This window comes from Sorghum bicolor, chromosome 6, assembly GCF_000003195.3.
Source record: "Sorghum bicolor cultivar BTx623 chromosome 6, Sorghum_bicolor_NCBIv3, whole genome shotgun sequence".
Lineage (NCBI taxonomy): Eukaryota > Viridiplantae > Streptophyta > Magnoliopsida > Poales > Poaceae > Sorghum > Sorghum bicolor.
The window spans coordinates 53,543,315-53,559,065 of NC_012875.2; the positions used below are offsets into that span (position 1 = coordinate 53,543,315).

Here is a 15,751-nt window from a genome sequence, read left to right on the forward strand (position 1 = left end):
AGTGTAAAAAAATAATTAGCTGGATCATCAAGAAATAATTAATAGTGTGGGTACTGCTAACAATTAATATTACAAAACGAAAATTTTCCACTTTATTTGTGCCACTTGTGCAACTAGCAGGTAGGAATTTTATACATAATTATTAGTAGGATATATAATTTCAAATAGGAAATTAGTGCATATAAGTTTTGTATATGATTACACAGGAAATTGCATCGCTCACTACGCGTGATTTGGTTGGATATACCAACAGTGTAGGTATATGCTAATCATAGCCACACAAGCAAGTGAACTTTATACGTGTACTCGAAACGGACAACAATATCGTTAGAACGTATTTTGTACTATATAGGGTATAACTTGGTGTCTACGCAATATACTTCCTCAGTATGTTTGCTACTCTCGCCAAAATAGCTCTTGTTAGCACTACTCTCACATGTAGAACACGATATATGGTAACATCTTAGAAGTAATAATGATGTGAGTCATCATAGATACAAAATTTGTACACGTGCAAACAAATACTAACAAAAAGGTCTGTTGGATCTAACAGAAATTAGGTAGTATTTGTCCGATGCATTAGCAAGACTATACGAAAACACAGTCACACGCATGTCAATGCATGCTTGCAACCTACAAACATCTAAGAAACCATAACAACCTTGTGAAAATGCACGCTTGCAAGCCATATAAACTTCTAAAAAGCCAAAACAACCCGGGGGAAAAGTTTTTGCGGGTGTGCCCCGTGTGTGATGGCGAGAGGTAAGCCCCACGCACGCAGTCGGTGGACCCAATCCTCAGACGCTTCACGACACCGCTTTGCCTGCGTGAGCATGCCCCCCGCTCCCATCCGCTGTACCCCCCTCTCTCTCTCTCTCTCATACTCCGAGTTGTATATAAAAATACTCCCCTCTCCTGTATATTTTCCCGGTGTGCACAGATAGGCTTTGGAAGGGGGCGCAAGGAGAAATTCCAGAAATTGATTTATAGTGGGGCATATAAGAGTGTGGGAGAGGAAAGCAGCAGGAGAGAAGAGAAGAGAGAGAAGGAAAAGTATGACAAGGAAATGAGAGAAATGGGAGAACAGCCTTCTTCTTAGCCCCTCCTCTCTCCACCACCACTGCTATCTCTCCTCAGTAGCAGCAATAGCAAGCAAGAGGAGAGGAGCAAAGCTAGCTGCAGTACCAGGGAGAGTGAGGTACAGAGAAGAAACAAACTCACTCGAATTCTTTTTTCCTGTTAAAAATATATTTATATATCTGCCTCACTGTATGTTTGTGTCATCATATACGAGAGTAGTCTGCGGGGGTGTGGGTGTTTGCGAGCTTTTGTTGTTTTGCTTTTTTACTTGTTTTGAGTGCAACTGTTTGTTTGGATTTCCCTGTCCACTTTGTTCTTTTGTTAATCTCGGAAGAGTCCTAAGCGGCCGATGCCTTGGAGTTTTTCTCGGCTGCCTGTCGATTTGTTTCTTGTTTCAGATCAATTCCAATCCAAGCACATACATATGAGAAAGGTCTAGCCATCAGGAATTTTGGGGCCTCCTTCTCTCCTCTCCTTTCGGTAGTTTTTGTCTCCTTGGTTCTGTCGGGCTCCTCGCTCCTCGATTTGTCTCCGGATCGGAGGAACAGGCAGCGAAATCTGTCTCGTCTCGCTCCCATGGTCGTCGGCGTCGCTCGCATGCTGTGTGTGTCTTTAATTTCTTGGAGATATATGCCGTTGTTGATTGCCATGTCATCGGTCTCACTTGGAAAGTCTCTTGCTTTGTTTCAGCGAAGAAGGAGGGGGAAGGACGAAGAGCACTGCCGCCAATCCTATTCCTAGCAACGGGCCAAAGCGACCGGCAGGAAGGAGAAGCAGTGTCGTTGGCGTGCTGGAGCTGGTGGTGCCTGCAGGATAAATCGGGAGGCGGCGGCGGTAGTGATGGCATCGAATTCATCGGCGGCGGCGTTCTTTGGCGTTAGGGATGGGGACCAGCAAGACCAGATTAAGCCGCTGATATCACCGCAGCAGCAGCTGGCAGCGGCGCTGCCCGGCGTGGCAGGCGCTGTGCCTGCGGCGTCCGGCCAAGGCGCGCCGACCGCGGCGGCGCCGCAGCCACCGCCCAAGAAGAAGAGGACTATGCCCGGTAATTCACGCAACCCAAGTACCCCCCCTTTCTGATTCCAGTCGTGCATGCACACTGCATATACAGGTCGGTCAGGTCTCTGCTGCCTGCTGCGACTGCGAGAGATCTCGCTCGCTCGTCTGGATCGATTGGAGTTTTATGAGTTGGATGCTGGCAGCAGGAGCATCTTCTTCTCTCACATGCACTCGATCGGTTTCTCTTTCCATTTCTTCGTGGTTTCTTGTCTGTGTGTTTCTCTCGTTATAGTTTCTTGATTTGTGATCACTGCTGTCTGCACTGCGTAGTTATTAGTCCAGAGAATTGTTGCCTGGTTTTCCAACGCAGATCGATGTGTGCACTGCAAACTACTGCCTGTTTTTGTTGGAAGCTGGATTTTATGAAAAAAAAGTATAGTAATTCTCAAGTTCTTGTTTTTTTTTCTCTCTCTTCCCTTCCTCCCTACCTAGTTCGAGGTGGATCCCCTCCCTACCTTGGCTGCAAAGCAAGTAGTAGACTTGACGAGACGAGCTTGGCCTTCCAGTTTGCACCTGTTCAATCAATATACTTCATTTAAAGCTCTCTGGCTGTCCTCACAGTCACACCTGAGCTGAGAGTGAGAATTAATTCAGGTGAAGAATATGGAAGGTTGGAGTCAGTAGACTTCATTCAATTCATGGCGCTACTACCAGTTTTCCCCCCTGGCCGCGCTCTTAGCTTGTTTGTGTTCTTCTCGGCAAGGCTCACGTTTTTGTTTTAACCGGTTGAAGAATTCAAACTCGTACCAACTTATTTTGTTTGGTAAATAATAAAAAGGCTAAGGAAGTTCCATATTTTTCAAGAAGAAAACAAAATCAGTTTACATCCCAAGATTCCATGTGTGTGCATGCATGAGCTGTTAGCCTGTTACTCAGTTCTTCCTTCTTCCCCCAATTATGAGAAGCAAATAGGAGCCATGACACAATCCATGTCCATTCCTTTGTTCTCTATATCTCTTCCTGCATGCAAACTCCTCTCCTTCCCCAAAAAATATCTCTTGCAAAATATTCCCCTCCGTCTCATAGCTTGTCTCTACCGTGCCACAGCTCACAGTCTCACACCCACCGAGAGAAAAGCGGAAACCAAAACAAATATCTTCCGTCCCCAAATTACTATATCATCAGTACTACTAGCTACTAGCTCCCACCATCGTTTCTTAATCATGCATGGCTAACTTATATAAGCAAAATAAATTAATGACTCCCGCATCCGCATAGAACAATAATTCCCTCGAAATAATTAATAGTAAAACTCAATCATCAATATAGAAAAACCATGTGCTACTGTCCTCCTTCCTAATCCACAACAAGTGTTGTGCTGACGATCATCTATATCCTTCCTTGTGCATCCATAATGCATTCTTTTACTGTTCGCTGATGCGGAATTCAAAGTAAATTTTCCCTCCTGTCCATCATCATGCATGCATCAGTTCGCGATCAATCATATATATATGCCATTTCTTCTCTCTTTGATTCTTTTGCAAAGCTAGATCGATACTCCTATTAGCTAACTATAGACTTGTGTTTGATTATTTCTCTTCGATGGAACTTGCAGACCCCGACGCTGAGGTGATCGCGCTGTCGCCCAAGACGCTGCTGGCGACGAACCGGTTCGTGTGCGAGGTGTGCAACAAGGGGTTCCAGCGGGAGCAGAACCTGCAGCTGCACCGTCGCGGGCACAACCTGCCGTGGAAGCTGAAGCAGAAGAACCCGCTGCAGGCGCAGCGGCGGCGCGTGTACCTGTGCCCGGAGCCGACGTGCGTGCACCACGACCCGGCGCGCGCCCTCGGCGACCTGACGGGGATCAAGAAGCACTTCTGCCGCAAGCACGGCGAGAAGAAGTGGAAGTGCGACAAGTGCTCCAAGCGCTACGCCGTGCAGTCGGACTGGAAGGCGCACTCCAAGATCTGCGGCACCCGCGAGTACCGATGCGACTGCGGCACACTCTTCTCCAGGTAATGCAGCCGCCAACATATGCCTCTCTCGCTGCTTATCGCTCCCGTGTCCGGCCGGTTTCTCGCATGCATTCCCATCGCCTCGTTTTCGCTCGAGTGTACTGTAGTCTATATCAGCAGTGTTATTGACACAGATGGCAAGGTATAGCTGCATTGCATTTGTATGTATGTGTGTATGTACATATATAGAGTATGTTCATGATTGCTGCATCATGATATGGCAAGAGTGTATATAACTAGCTAGGCATGGCATCGTCATGGGGTTTTGCACTGCATGAGCCTGTTGTAGCTGTCGGCTTATGGCTACCCCTTGGATTCGGTGAGCGAGTAAAGTATTAGGAAAGTTCCATGGTTTGGCTGGCCTTCGTTCTTTAGGGTTAGGGTTTTGTTTGGGCTTGCGGCGACATGGCGCCTGTATAGTTTTGGTGCTCACTGCTCAGCAGCTCAGCTGGCCTGCCTGATGATGAGCTAGAAAGACGAACGAAGATAGATCCGCCGTGGGGAGGAGAGAGAGGAATAGCTAGCTAGCTAGCCAGGCCGAGCGAGCGAGCTCAGCTGGGAGGACTGCTTGCACGTGAATGCAGAAATGGCTTCTTTTTTGAGCCTTTTGGCCTTTGGTGATGATGCTTCCCTTTCCCGACTACCCTTCCTAGGGAAGCAGGAACCAGCAAACTCCCTCAAGTCTGTCTCGCCAAACACTCGTCACAGTCACTAGTATTTATCTATCTTTTTCTTTTCTTCCCCTGAACGGCTGAACTGATTCGTCAGTGTTACCCATCATGTTTACACAGATATGCATGAGTCTATGGCCTCCTTTAGTTGGCAAAATTTTTCGTTTTTGGGTACTGTAGCATTTTGTTTTTATTTGACAAACATTATCCAATCACGGAGTAACTAAGCTCAAAAGATTCATCTCACAAATTACAGGTAAACTGTGCAATTAGTTTTTATTTTCATTTATATTTAATGCTCCATGCATGCGACCAAAGATTCGATGTGACGGGGAATCTTGAAAATTTTTGCAAACTAAACAAGGCCTATGTTGTTACTGACCCTGTAGACCCACATTTTTACTGGTCCATCCTGTCAGGAGCAGTCAATTAAGTTGCAAGGACTGCATCACTTGGCTGCCATGTAAGCCTAGCTTGTTCTCATGTGAGTTGGCCGCTGTCTAGATGTGGCAGGCAGGGCCGTTCGTTGGCCGTGCCAATGAGCCAGGCCAGGTCCACCCCTTTTCATGGACACATTTGCCATGGCCTGGCCTCCTCACAGTATGCCCTAGTCACGCATGCATCACCTAGTAGGTGTAACTTTGAGCCACTGTTCACATTTCTTGGCGCTGGCGGTGTTAAACATGTCCCAAAGTGGCGTGGGCATTCTCACTACTCTCTTTCATGGGTATGGCAAAAATTCTCCAATAGGCAGTAAGCATATATAGTACTACTGAGTTGCATCAACAGGAGTTGCATTAATGGCCGCTTGAGTTGCTCTATTGAAGAAGCCCTTCTCTTCCACTGTTTGCTCACACTAAATCCATAGATTCCACACGTTTTGTTGTCAAACAGTAATCTTGATTAGGGCCTACTATTAGATCCATTTAGTGCGTTGTTGAAGGATTGCAAGGAAAAAAAAATCACGGTGTGTGTGACTGTGTCTTGGTCCCTTGGGAAGTGAGCTTACCAGCCCCACAAAGTTTTCTGATCTCCTTGGTGTGTGTGTGTGTTCGTGTAGGAGTAGATGCATGACAGTTCTGATGCCTATGTCTCGCTGCCTTTTCCTCGTCTCAAGCTTCCTACTAGTGCGAACCTGGCAGCGCATCTCACCTTTTCTTTCTCCATTATTGATTGACATGGGTTTCTGGGATCTTGAGCTAGCTTTGTGGTGAGGCTAGCCTGCTGCTTTTGATGTCTGCATGCGTCCATGCATGGTTACCAAACACCTTTGACCAATGCTGTCAGACAAGACAAACCACGTAATGTTTCAGGTAATACTAGTCTCTAGCACCATTAGGAAAGTGAAATAAACTCCTGATTGCACACATCACATACTGCGGACTCTTTATCCACAAAAAAGGAAATTTGCAGAGCCTGCAGGGGAAAAAAAATGGATCACTACCGTTCAGATCCATGTTACAAACACAACATTCAGTGGCACAGCATCAGCATGCATGCATCCAGTTGCAGCGGCGTTCACATGTCCATCAGAAACCCGAGATGCCGCTGTTCCTCGATGCCTGCGCCGTCTGCAGCGTGACATTTGGCCATGCATGCATGCGTCTGCCTGCAGTTTTTCCTACGAAACCTTTTACTGTACATTTTCACTGCGCCGTCTCGGGCTCATGCGATTGTCTGCTTCCCTTCTCTGAGCTCTGACCTAGCTACACTACTCTACACAGCAATGCAAGCATGCGTGAATGATATCATATCGTTGGTCCATGCATGCAGGAGGGACAGCTTCATCACGCACCGGGCGTTCTGCGATGCCCTGGCGCAGGAAAGCGCGCGGCTGCCGCCGACGAGCCTCAGCAGCCTCACCAGCCACCTCTACGGCGCCACCAACGCGGGCAACATGGCGCTCAGCCTCTCGCAGGTGGGCTCCCACCTCACCTCCACTCTCCAGGACGGCCACCACCACCACCCGTCCCCGGAGCTCCTCCGACTCGGCGCCGCGGCCGGCGGCGGCGGCAGCAGCATCGCCGCGCGCCTCGACCACCTCCTGTCGCCCAACGGTGCGTCCGCCTTCCGCTCGCCGCAGGCTCCGCCGTCGTCGGCGTCCTTCTTCCTCAACGCGGGGGCATCGGTCGGGCAGGACTTTGGGGACGACGCGGGCAATGGGCCGCACTCGTACCTGCAGGCCAACAAGCCTTTCCATGGGCTCATGCAGCTCCCCGACCTCCAAGGCAACGGTGCTGGGGGCCCTGGCGCCTCAGGCCCCAGCCTCTTCAACCTGGGTTTCTTTGCTAACAATGGCAACAGCTCGGGGTCCAGTCACGAGCATGCAAGCCAGGGGCTCATGAACAACGACCAGTTCAGTGGCGGGGCAGGTGGAGGCGGTGGCGGCGGGGGCTCGGAGGTATCGGCGGCGGGGATTTTTGGCGGCAACTTCGTTGGTGGTGGAGATCAAGTTCCACCGCCGGGGCTCTACAGTGATCAAGCCTCCATGCTGCCGCAGATGTCGGCGACCGCTCTGCTGCAGAAGGCGGCGCAGATGGGCGCGACCTCGAGCACCAACGGCGGCGCGGCATCCATGTTCCGAGGCTTCGTGGGCTCTTCTTCCCCTCACGTGCGGCCGGCGACGCCGCACATGGAACAGAGCGACGCGAACCTGAACGACCTGATGAACTCGCTCGCTGGAGGTGGCGTCGGCGGCGGAGGAATGTTCGGCGGCGGCAACGGCGCCGTCAGCGCGGGGATGTTTGACCCCAGGCAGCTGTGCAACATGGCGGAGCACGAGGTGAAGTTCGGGCAGGGTGGCGGAGACATGACACGGGACTTCCTTGGCGTCGGCGGAGGCGGCATCGTGCGCGGGATATCGACGCCGAGAGGAGGAGGAGGAGACCACCAGAGCAGCAGCGATATGAGCTCCCTGGAGGCCGAGATGAAGTCGGCCTCGTCCTTCAACGGTGGCAGGATGCCATGACCGACCCATCGGCGGCCATCGATCGAGCTTAGACAAGACATAAGTTCGCGCACAGTAAGCCAGAGACTTGATCAACAAGCAGATGCAATGAGAGGAGTAAGGTCGTCGTTATATAGCGTAGCGGCAAACAAATGCAAGTTAGCAACTGAGTCGCATGAGTGAGTTCATGCAAGGGATAAAGCAAGCTAGCTAGCTAGCTTTCATCATCCGAAGGGACCTTGGGTGAGAGAGAAAGGCGTCTTCTTTGACTAATGGAGTAAGCTAGAGTGCGAGTTGGACGCATGTGATGACCCCTTTGCTCGTGGTGGGGGTTGGTGTTCATGCTGGTCTTGTTCTTGTTGGTTTTCCCTTCCTTGTAGTTGGATAATCTTTGTTGGATTAAGTATAGTTTCTGGTCATAGAACCAATAAGGATGTTTGTAGCTAGCTTAATGGGGGCGTGTGATTTGCAGCTTAATTAGCACCATTCCCTCTCCTGCTATTTTTTATTTCCTTTTCTCTTGTAGCAAAACAATATTCCCCTTACAATGCCATTAATTATGCTAGCTCAAATTCATGCTGTTTTCCTGTGGATGCATATATATACTATAGTCAAGTGTTCTTTCTGCAGTCAACGATATGTTGCCATGTTTTCTTATTTATTAGTCTGAAGTCCACCTCGCTTCATTGAAATTTGGCTGATACTGATGTTGATTTGTTTTGAGAGAAAATATTGTTTCTTCGCTAAAAAGTACACTTCATTAAAATTTGGCGGGCTAATGCTGATTTGTTGTGAGAGAAAACACTACTTCACTCACTTTCTGTTTGAAGATCATAAAACCATGCATGTGTACACCTAGCTAGTATTTCATATATTTTCAGCCAGGAGGATTGTTATCAAGATAGCGTTTAGGGTCTGAAAAAAATCAATTTCGTTTTAACAAAGTCAAATCTTTTAGACCTTATAAATAATTCTAAATCCATGTCAAAATAAGTGTTGTTCTGACTATGCACTTGCGGCTATTTTAGGATGGAGTTCTTTTCCTAGTATTGATATAGTATACATGGGTGAAAAAGGTCATTCACCCGAATTTTATGAACATATTAATTATAAAAAAATGTTATGGTGTTTTGGAGGAGTGCTACTTTAAGGTGTTGCGAGAATTAGGAGAAATATTCATTATTCTAAGTTACACCAACTATACTTAGAAATTATACCAAAATAATCATTGACCCTGTAGTACAAGTGGTGTAAAAAATGTAAATCGAGCATAAGTTGATGGTAACCGGAATTTGGAGGCGTGGAGAGAAGAATCTTACTCTTTTTCTCTTCCATGCAAGCCATTTAGGAGAAGAAAGGGGAAAAAAATGGGTGCGGTGGAGAGAAAGATTTCCACCCGGATACTATGGGGGGGGGTTGTTTAGTTCTCCTTTGATCCTAAAAAATTTTGGGTTTTAGTTCATTATTTTACACAATTGAACTAAACAACATGTAAATTTTTTTGGCAAAATAGTTGTCACTCTCCATTTTGGATTTTGGCATCAAGAGGCTAAAAAGCTCGAAAAAGTCTGAAGAGGCCATAATGAGAGTAATAAATTCTTCATTTTGCATGAAACTAAACATAACTTTAAAAAAATATCATTTTGTATTTCATCATTGCAAAATAGTTGACATTTTATATTTTTCATTCCATGAAGAACTAAACAACCCTGGGTAGACAAACCCAAACAAAGATAAGACAAACCCTAACAGAGATAAATAAATTTGTTGTCTAACTAGTTTAGAAGGGGGTGGGTGGCGTAGCTAAGGTTCATTTTATACTCTCATACGTTTTGTACTACTTCACGCTACATTGTGTTGTTGCACGACAAGTGGAACTCCTATTAAATTTACTGCACATATGATACTTGAGTTTTTTTTAACGAACATATGATACTTGCTCTAACTGATTGGCCACTTTGATGAAGGACAGCACGAGCTGATCTCTAGGGCAAAAGATGCCTTCCTGCTGCCCATGACTGTCTATAGCGCTTGACCTATATGCACAGCACATCGTGCTGCGGCTTAGCTTCTCGCTAAGCTCGAGCTTGCTACTGCTTGGTCGTGCTGTCTCTCTACGTTCGACAGAGAGCGAGCGATAGGATGTAGCTTTCGATCGTCTCGTGCATGCACGCCGGTCTAGCTCAGGCCCTGTTTAGTTCTCTCTCCAAAATTTTTTCATCCATCCCATCGAATCTTTGGACACATGCATAGAACATTAAATGTACATAAAAAATAAACTAATTACACAGTTTGGTTGAAAATCGCGAGACGAATCTTTTAAGCCTAGTTACTCCATGATTAGCCTTAAGTGCTACAGTAACCCACATGTGCTAATGACAGATTAATTATACTTAATAGATTTATCTTTCAGTTTCCTAACGAGCTATGTAATTTGTTTTTTTATTAGTATCTAAAAACCCCTCCCGACATCCTTCCGACACATTCGATGTGACACCCAAAAAATTTTCATCTCCAATCTAAACAGACCCTCAGGCGCCACACCACGGTATGGGCCGCCCAAATCATTGCATCCTTCTCATCAGTATATATATCAATCATTCTCGACTGAAAATATTAATTCAGATATTCTATATATTATTGAATCCATATTGAATGAAACATTTGTCTGAATAATTCGGTTTACTTTGACACTAGTAATAAATACATCTGCACACTCCATATAATTTCCTCTGTAAACTATTGGACCTTTCACTAGTAGAGAAATAGGCACTAGTCTTGGTTCCCAACGCCCATTAGTCCCGGTTTTGGAAACAGAATTACACAATTGGAACTAAAAGTCTCCATTTTTTAGTCCCGGTTCCTAGATATGCTTATTGGGTAAAAAAGAAGTGCAACTAGTGGAGATTCGAACTTAAGACCTCTCACTTCAGTCTTACACGTGTTGCGATCTCAACTCCCACCACACATCTAATGTATAGACAAGATATGCTTTCCTTTTAAATTCACTCTCGAGGCACCTTTAGTCTAGGTTTAAGACACAAACTCAGACTAAAGGTACCATTAGTCTAGGTTAACCGAGATTAAAAGTCACACCTTTAGTCTGGGCTCGTACCTCAAACCGAGACTAAAGCCTCCTGCACTAACACGTCTTGGTAAATGTTACAACCGAGACTAAAAGGTGAAATTAGTCCCAATTTCTATTACAAACTGGGACTAAAGGTCTCATATCACCTTCAGTCTCGATTTGCAGTTTGAAACCAAAACTAATTCTTTGGCCATCGATAGAAAGTCGTTTCTTTGCTGATGTTTTTTTTAGTAAATATGTTATAGGGGTGTAAACCCGTCTAGATCCCCTTCAAAAAAAATTCCTTTCTTCTTACCAAATAATTTGGCAGGAGTACTGCATGCATATCATTTAGGACCCGTTTGGATGTTTTCATTTGGGAGGAACTGAAATGTGCTTTATGGACTGAGCTATTTTTGGCTTGGAATTAGACATTCTAAAACTTTTTAAAATTTAGATATAAGTATGTCTTAAATTCATGGTGCGAGAGATATAAATAGATTTATAGATCCTCATCATTCTATATTTCTGCTTTGTAACTTATAACACCTTCTTCGATTCGCTCCCCTGCAACAGAATGCGGCACATAATTATCTTCTCATGTGGCCAACAACAGTATACAAGTATATTTTGCATGTGGTTATATTAGCTTCATTGATTTGTGCCTAAATTGTTATTATTAGAATGAATTTCTCTTTTGAGATTTATTAGAATGGATTTCAGTTCCAAGGATCAATCCTGGTTCTTGCTTACAACTCCGTAAACAAAAAAAAAATCTAATTCTTTGATTGATCAAAGAATTAGATTTTTTTTTTGTTTACGGAGTTGTAAGCAAGAACCAGGAACAGTTTTTTTCTTCAACTCCACAAGTAGCTCCACTGATGTAGTTGAAGTTGTTTTAGAAAAACAAAAATTGGTAAAAACAACTTTTCATAGTGAACAAGAGAGTTGGAGCCTTGGTGACAGCTGCTCGCTGAATGGATGTATCGTCTATTCTAGTAGCAGCAGCTTTATGACGATTTTTAGCTCATCCAGCTCCCACCCTGAGCAGGTTTCAAGAAGCTCCACCTAAGGAGGTGTTTTATTTTAACTTGTTTGGTAAAAAAAAAACAGCTTCAAACAGCTTTTACTGAACTGTTGGAGAGTTGTGCCAAATGGAGCTTATTATGCCCTGTTTGGTTGCCCCAGTTTTATTTTTAATTTACTTCACAATCGAGTATTAAATATATATTATTTACGACACTAAAAACACAACTAGATAATAATTTACAGACAAATCTTTTGAGTCTAATTTATCCATAATTGGACATAACTGTTAAATAAAATAAAAATACTATAGCACATGTTAAACTTTAACACCTCCAAAATCAAACACCCTTGGAGGGATGTCTATACAGGACTCGGAATAGTAGCTAGGATCGAGAAGAAAATTTTGCGGCGGAGGGGAAGACAAGAGCTAGGGCGTGGTTTGGTCATACTGTATGGTGGTTGGTACATACAACTCTCAATCGAGGCAGGACGACTCAGGAACGGAATGTTTGGGCCTAACTGCTAGATTCGCGGTTTGACCGTGGCTCCCTGTGTGGCAGCCACGCATTTTGTGGAAGATTTTGGCTCTCCTCTTGGCGGCCGCGCGCGGTGGTTACTGAAAGAGAATTATTGTCGGAATGAAGTCGTCCGTACCTGCCTGCTGCAGCGTTGCGTTGACGGCGACGGCGGCGAGGCCAACAGCCATGGCCGACAGGGACAGCTGCCGGCCGTAAAAGGCCACTAGTAGCTCTCGCGATCTCGCCCGCAAAAGCGGCTGCGATATCCGATTTTCCAATGATTCTTGGGAGGAAAGGGGAAAAGCAGGCAGGGCCGCGCGCGGCCGGGCCAGAGCATGCAAAGCATGATGCTGATGCGCCCGCCCGCGATCAGCTGCTAGCCTTCACTTTTGTCTCGTGTGCTGTCCGTGATCTGACGATCGATGATGATGATGATGATGATGAGATTGAGCGTCAAGAAAAAGATAGATTGGTCACAAGTACAATTGTTCCCTGGAAAGCCAAGCAAAAAGGTGAGAATTATTGGAGGGCGGATGGAAGCTGCAGGGACAGAGCATGCATGCATGCATGGGTTTGTGAATGCCTAAAATTAAAGCAGCTACAGCTAGTAGTAGTCGTCAAGGAAGATCTCATAGTTAGTGGACTAGCAGTACGTTCACATCAGAGAGGTTGGAGAGCTACTTACTAGTCGATGCAATACTGCCCTAAAGATTTACATATATGCACGAATTTTGGTAAAATCAACCTAGGCCACCTGTACTGTTTGATACTTTAGCGGCATCTGATAGAGATTAATTAGTATTGCCCCCACGTGACCGCTGTTACAGAGACGCGCAGAGCAATGTACTGCGCCAAAAAAATAAACAAAATCATCTCTATATATGTGTGTGTGTGTGTCTGTCTATCCAGCTCGATTTAGAATTGAACAAGGTAGCAACCAGCCATGAGGAGGATCTGACCAATGTCCGCACGTGAGCTGAGCAAGATAACTCTGACGCTTTTTATCAGCAGCGCTCTTCCTTCCTTTTTAATTGGCCGGCCGGGCTCCGAGACCTGGAGAATCTCTGCATTTACTAATCGCTCCGACTGTCGCAAAAACGTGGGGAGGGGAGATCGACGACGCAGATGCTGCTGATGCTGATGCAGATGCAGATGCAGCACACCACACGGGATGCTTGCTGCAAAGGTTAACCATCCTGGGAACTCCTGCTCCCCGATGATCAGCGGTCTCCTTGCAAAGCAAGGACACAGTGCAAGCCTGACACGTATATATGTACGGTGCGGGATCTATATACTACTATTACTCGTATACTGTGTCATGACCGGACCAACACGGTGCTGCGGCGTACGCTAAACTAGTAGGCTAGACTAGACAGAGTAGAATAATTATTGTTAATTAGGAGGGAGTACAAGATTAGGCGCGCAGCGAATCGGGGCGATTTTGTTTAGGCGTGAAGGGTTAGTTGGGACGCGATGCCGGGGTTTTGTTTGTAGCGTCGTCGCGGCGCGTTTGGCATGTCCGGTGAAGAACCTTCGCCCGCGGGGGCGGGGCGCATGCAGGCAAGCATCATGTCGCCCAAGGTCACGGGCGCATCGTTTGGTTTCCGCGCGAGCGCGAGCGCGAGCGAAGAATCCTATGCAGCACGCGACGGCGATGCGATTGCGAATGTCACGATGCTGGGCTGCCTGTGCCGCCTGGCCTGATGCTGATTGCACGCCGTGCCCGCGCTCCTCTTGATGCGTGCATTTGGAGCCTAGCTACAGCTTTTCGGTCGCAATCATGTGTACGTACGCGGCTGTAGCTGTTGCCCTGCAGTGTGTCCCTGACTCCCCTTGGCGTACGTGGCACGCCGCACGCGAGCGAGCGTGCGTGCGCACGTACGTACGTACGTAGCTAGCTGATCGGTGTTTCGGCATGCTTCTTTTTTTTTTTTACCCCGTGGTAGATTCGGAGATCAGGGCGGCTAGCCCAGAGCTGTGTGGACTGTGGTGAGGTTCAGAAGTCACAAGTCACAACGTGGCACGGACTCGTACGGTTTTCGTGTTTGCAGTTGGTACGTGCTTGGTGTTGAATCTCGTGAATAGAGAGAGAGAGAGGGGGCCGGGTACAGCGATTTTGCAATCAGCAAACAGCTAGCTGCCTGCCCTTGCTGCAGCCGGTTCATGCACAAGATCGACAGTGGCCTGGCCTCCCCCGGCGGCCCGGCCCCAGTCGATGGTGACGATGACAGTATTGGCCTCCCGGGGAGCAGAGTGAACGCCGGGTATTGAAACAGTATTGACTGGGCAAAAATCTGACGTTTCCACGGAGATTCCACGCACCGCGCAGGCACAGTTGCCGACTTGCCGTGCCATCACATTCACGCTCCTGTTCCGAGGTCCACCTCCACGAACGAGGAAGCAGGGAGCAGCAGCGCACGGCCACCGGCTTTGGTGGATGCGGGGCCTTTGGTTTGGTTGCTGGCATCGTATCGCATCACATCGCAGCGACCTCCAAGCCCGTGGGCTGCGCGGCCCACTCCTGATCGCGGGGGTTTCAAGCGCGTTCTTGGTGTCGCTAACGTCCACTTCTTGGGCCTCAACCGCCTCGCCCTCGTCCGTCCGCGCCTGTGTGTCCCCCGGACCCGGCAGCGCGGCAGCTGCGTAGGGCGTCATGGCGCTTTTGAGTTTTCCACCGCTCGGCGTTGCTCTCCTCCGTGCCCACGACACCGGAGGAGGCACAGCGTTTGCGACGCGAAGGTTCGTTTCTTCTGTGAAGGTGGTGTAGAGTCCAGTCCAGCAAATGGAAGCTACAATAAAAAGGTAGAGCAAAGAGATGTTCCATACCCATACTGCCATGCGAGCTGAAACAAAGCATCGGTGTGTTCTCATCGGTTCAGGACGTACGTTACTGGTTGTTGGTGGCTAGATCTTGAGCTCAAGTACCGTAGCGTGTAGTACGACATACAAGTCATGTCCGCTGTGCAACTATCAGATTCGGTCGGTTGTTCAGGTACAACAGCCGTTGCAATGGTCCAGTCGACGACCGTGCTGTCGCTCCTTTTTGTTTTCGATTTCACTGTTGCACGACCGTGCAGGCCCGGGAGTACCGATGTGATAGCACAGAGCCCAGCCCAACTGAAAAAGCAGCCAGTAAGTACCCTGCTCAAACGGGCCTTGGTACATTGGGCACGTGAAAAGCGGGCAGTACCCTGCTTAAAGGAAAAGCAGGGTACAATCAAGTCCAGAGTGCAGCCCAACTGAGACAAATGCCGTGAATGTGGATGCGCCCGCGGCCCGCGCTTTCTGATGTGCAGAGAGCAGCACGTCCGGGTCTGCACTGCGGAGATTGACGATGCAAACTGGGCACTGGCAACTGGCAGCAGGTTCACGAGCATCCATGCTTCTGATGCGGGATCGGCTTGGGGCTTCTGAATCCAAACCCG

At 47.4% G+C, this 15,751-nt stretch overlaps 1 protein-coding gene across 2 annotated transcripts; it reads left to right on the forward strand.

Annotated features, from left to right (window-relative positions):
• On the forward strand, positions 905-8,309 carry LOC8057591 (protein indeterminate-domain 5, chloroplastic). 2 transcript variants are annotated; one of them, XM_002446898.2, is made up of 4 exons: positions 905-1,198; positions 1,771-2,125; positions 3,695-4,094; positions 6,539-8,309. In XM_002446898.2, the coding sequence occupies exons 2-4, from the start codon at positions 1,921-1,923 to the stop codon at positions 7,731-7,733; spliced, it is 1,800 nt and encodes a 599-aa protein (XP_002446943.1). In that variant the 5' UTR covers positions 905-1,198; positions 1,771-1,920; the 3' UTR covers positions 7,734-8,309. The 2 variants fall into 2 exon arrangements, with proteins under 2 accessions (XP_002446943.1, XP_021318855.1); XM_021463180.1 differs by lacking the exon at positions 905-1,198 and adding an exon at positions 1,253-1,682.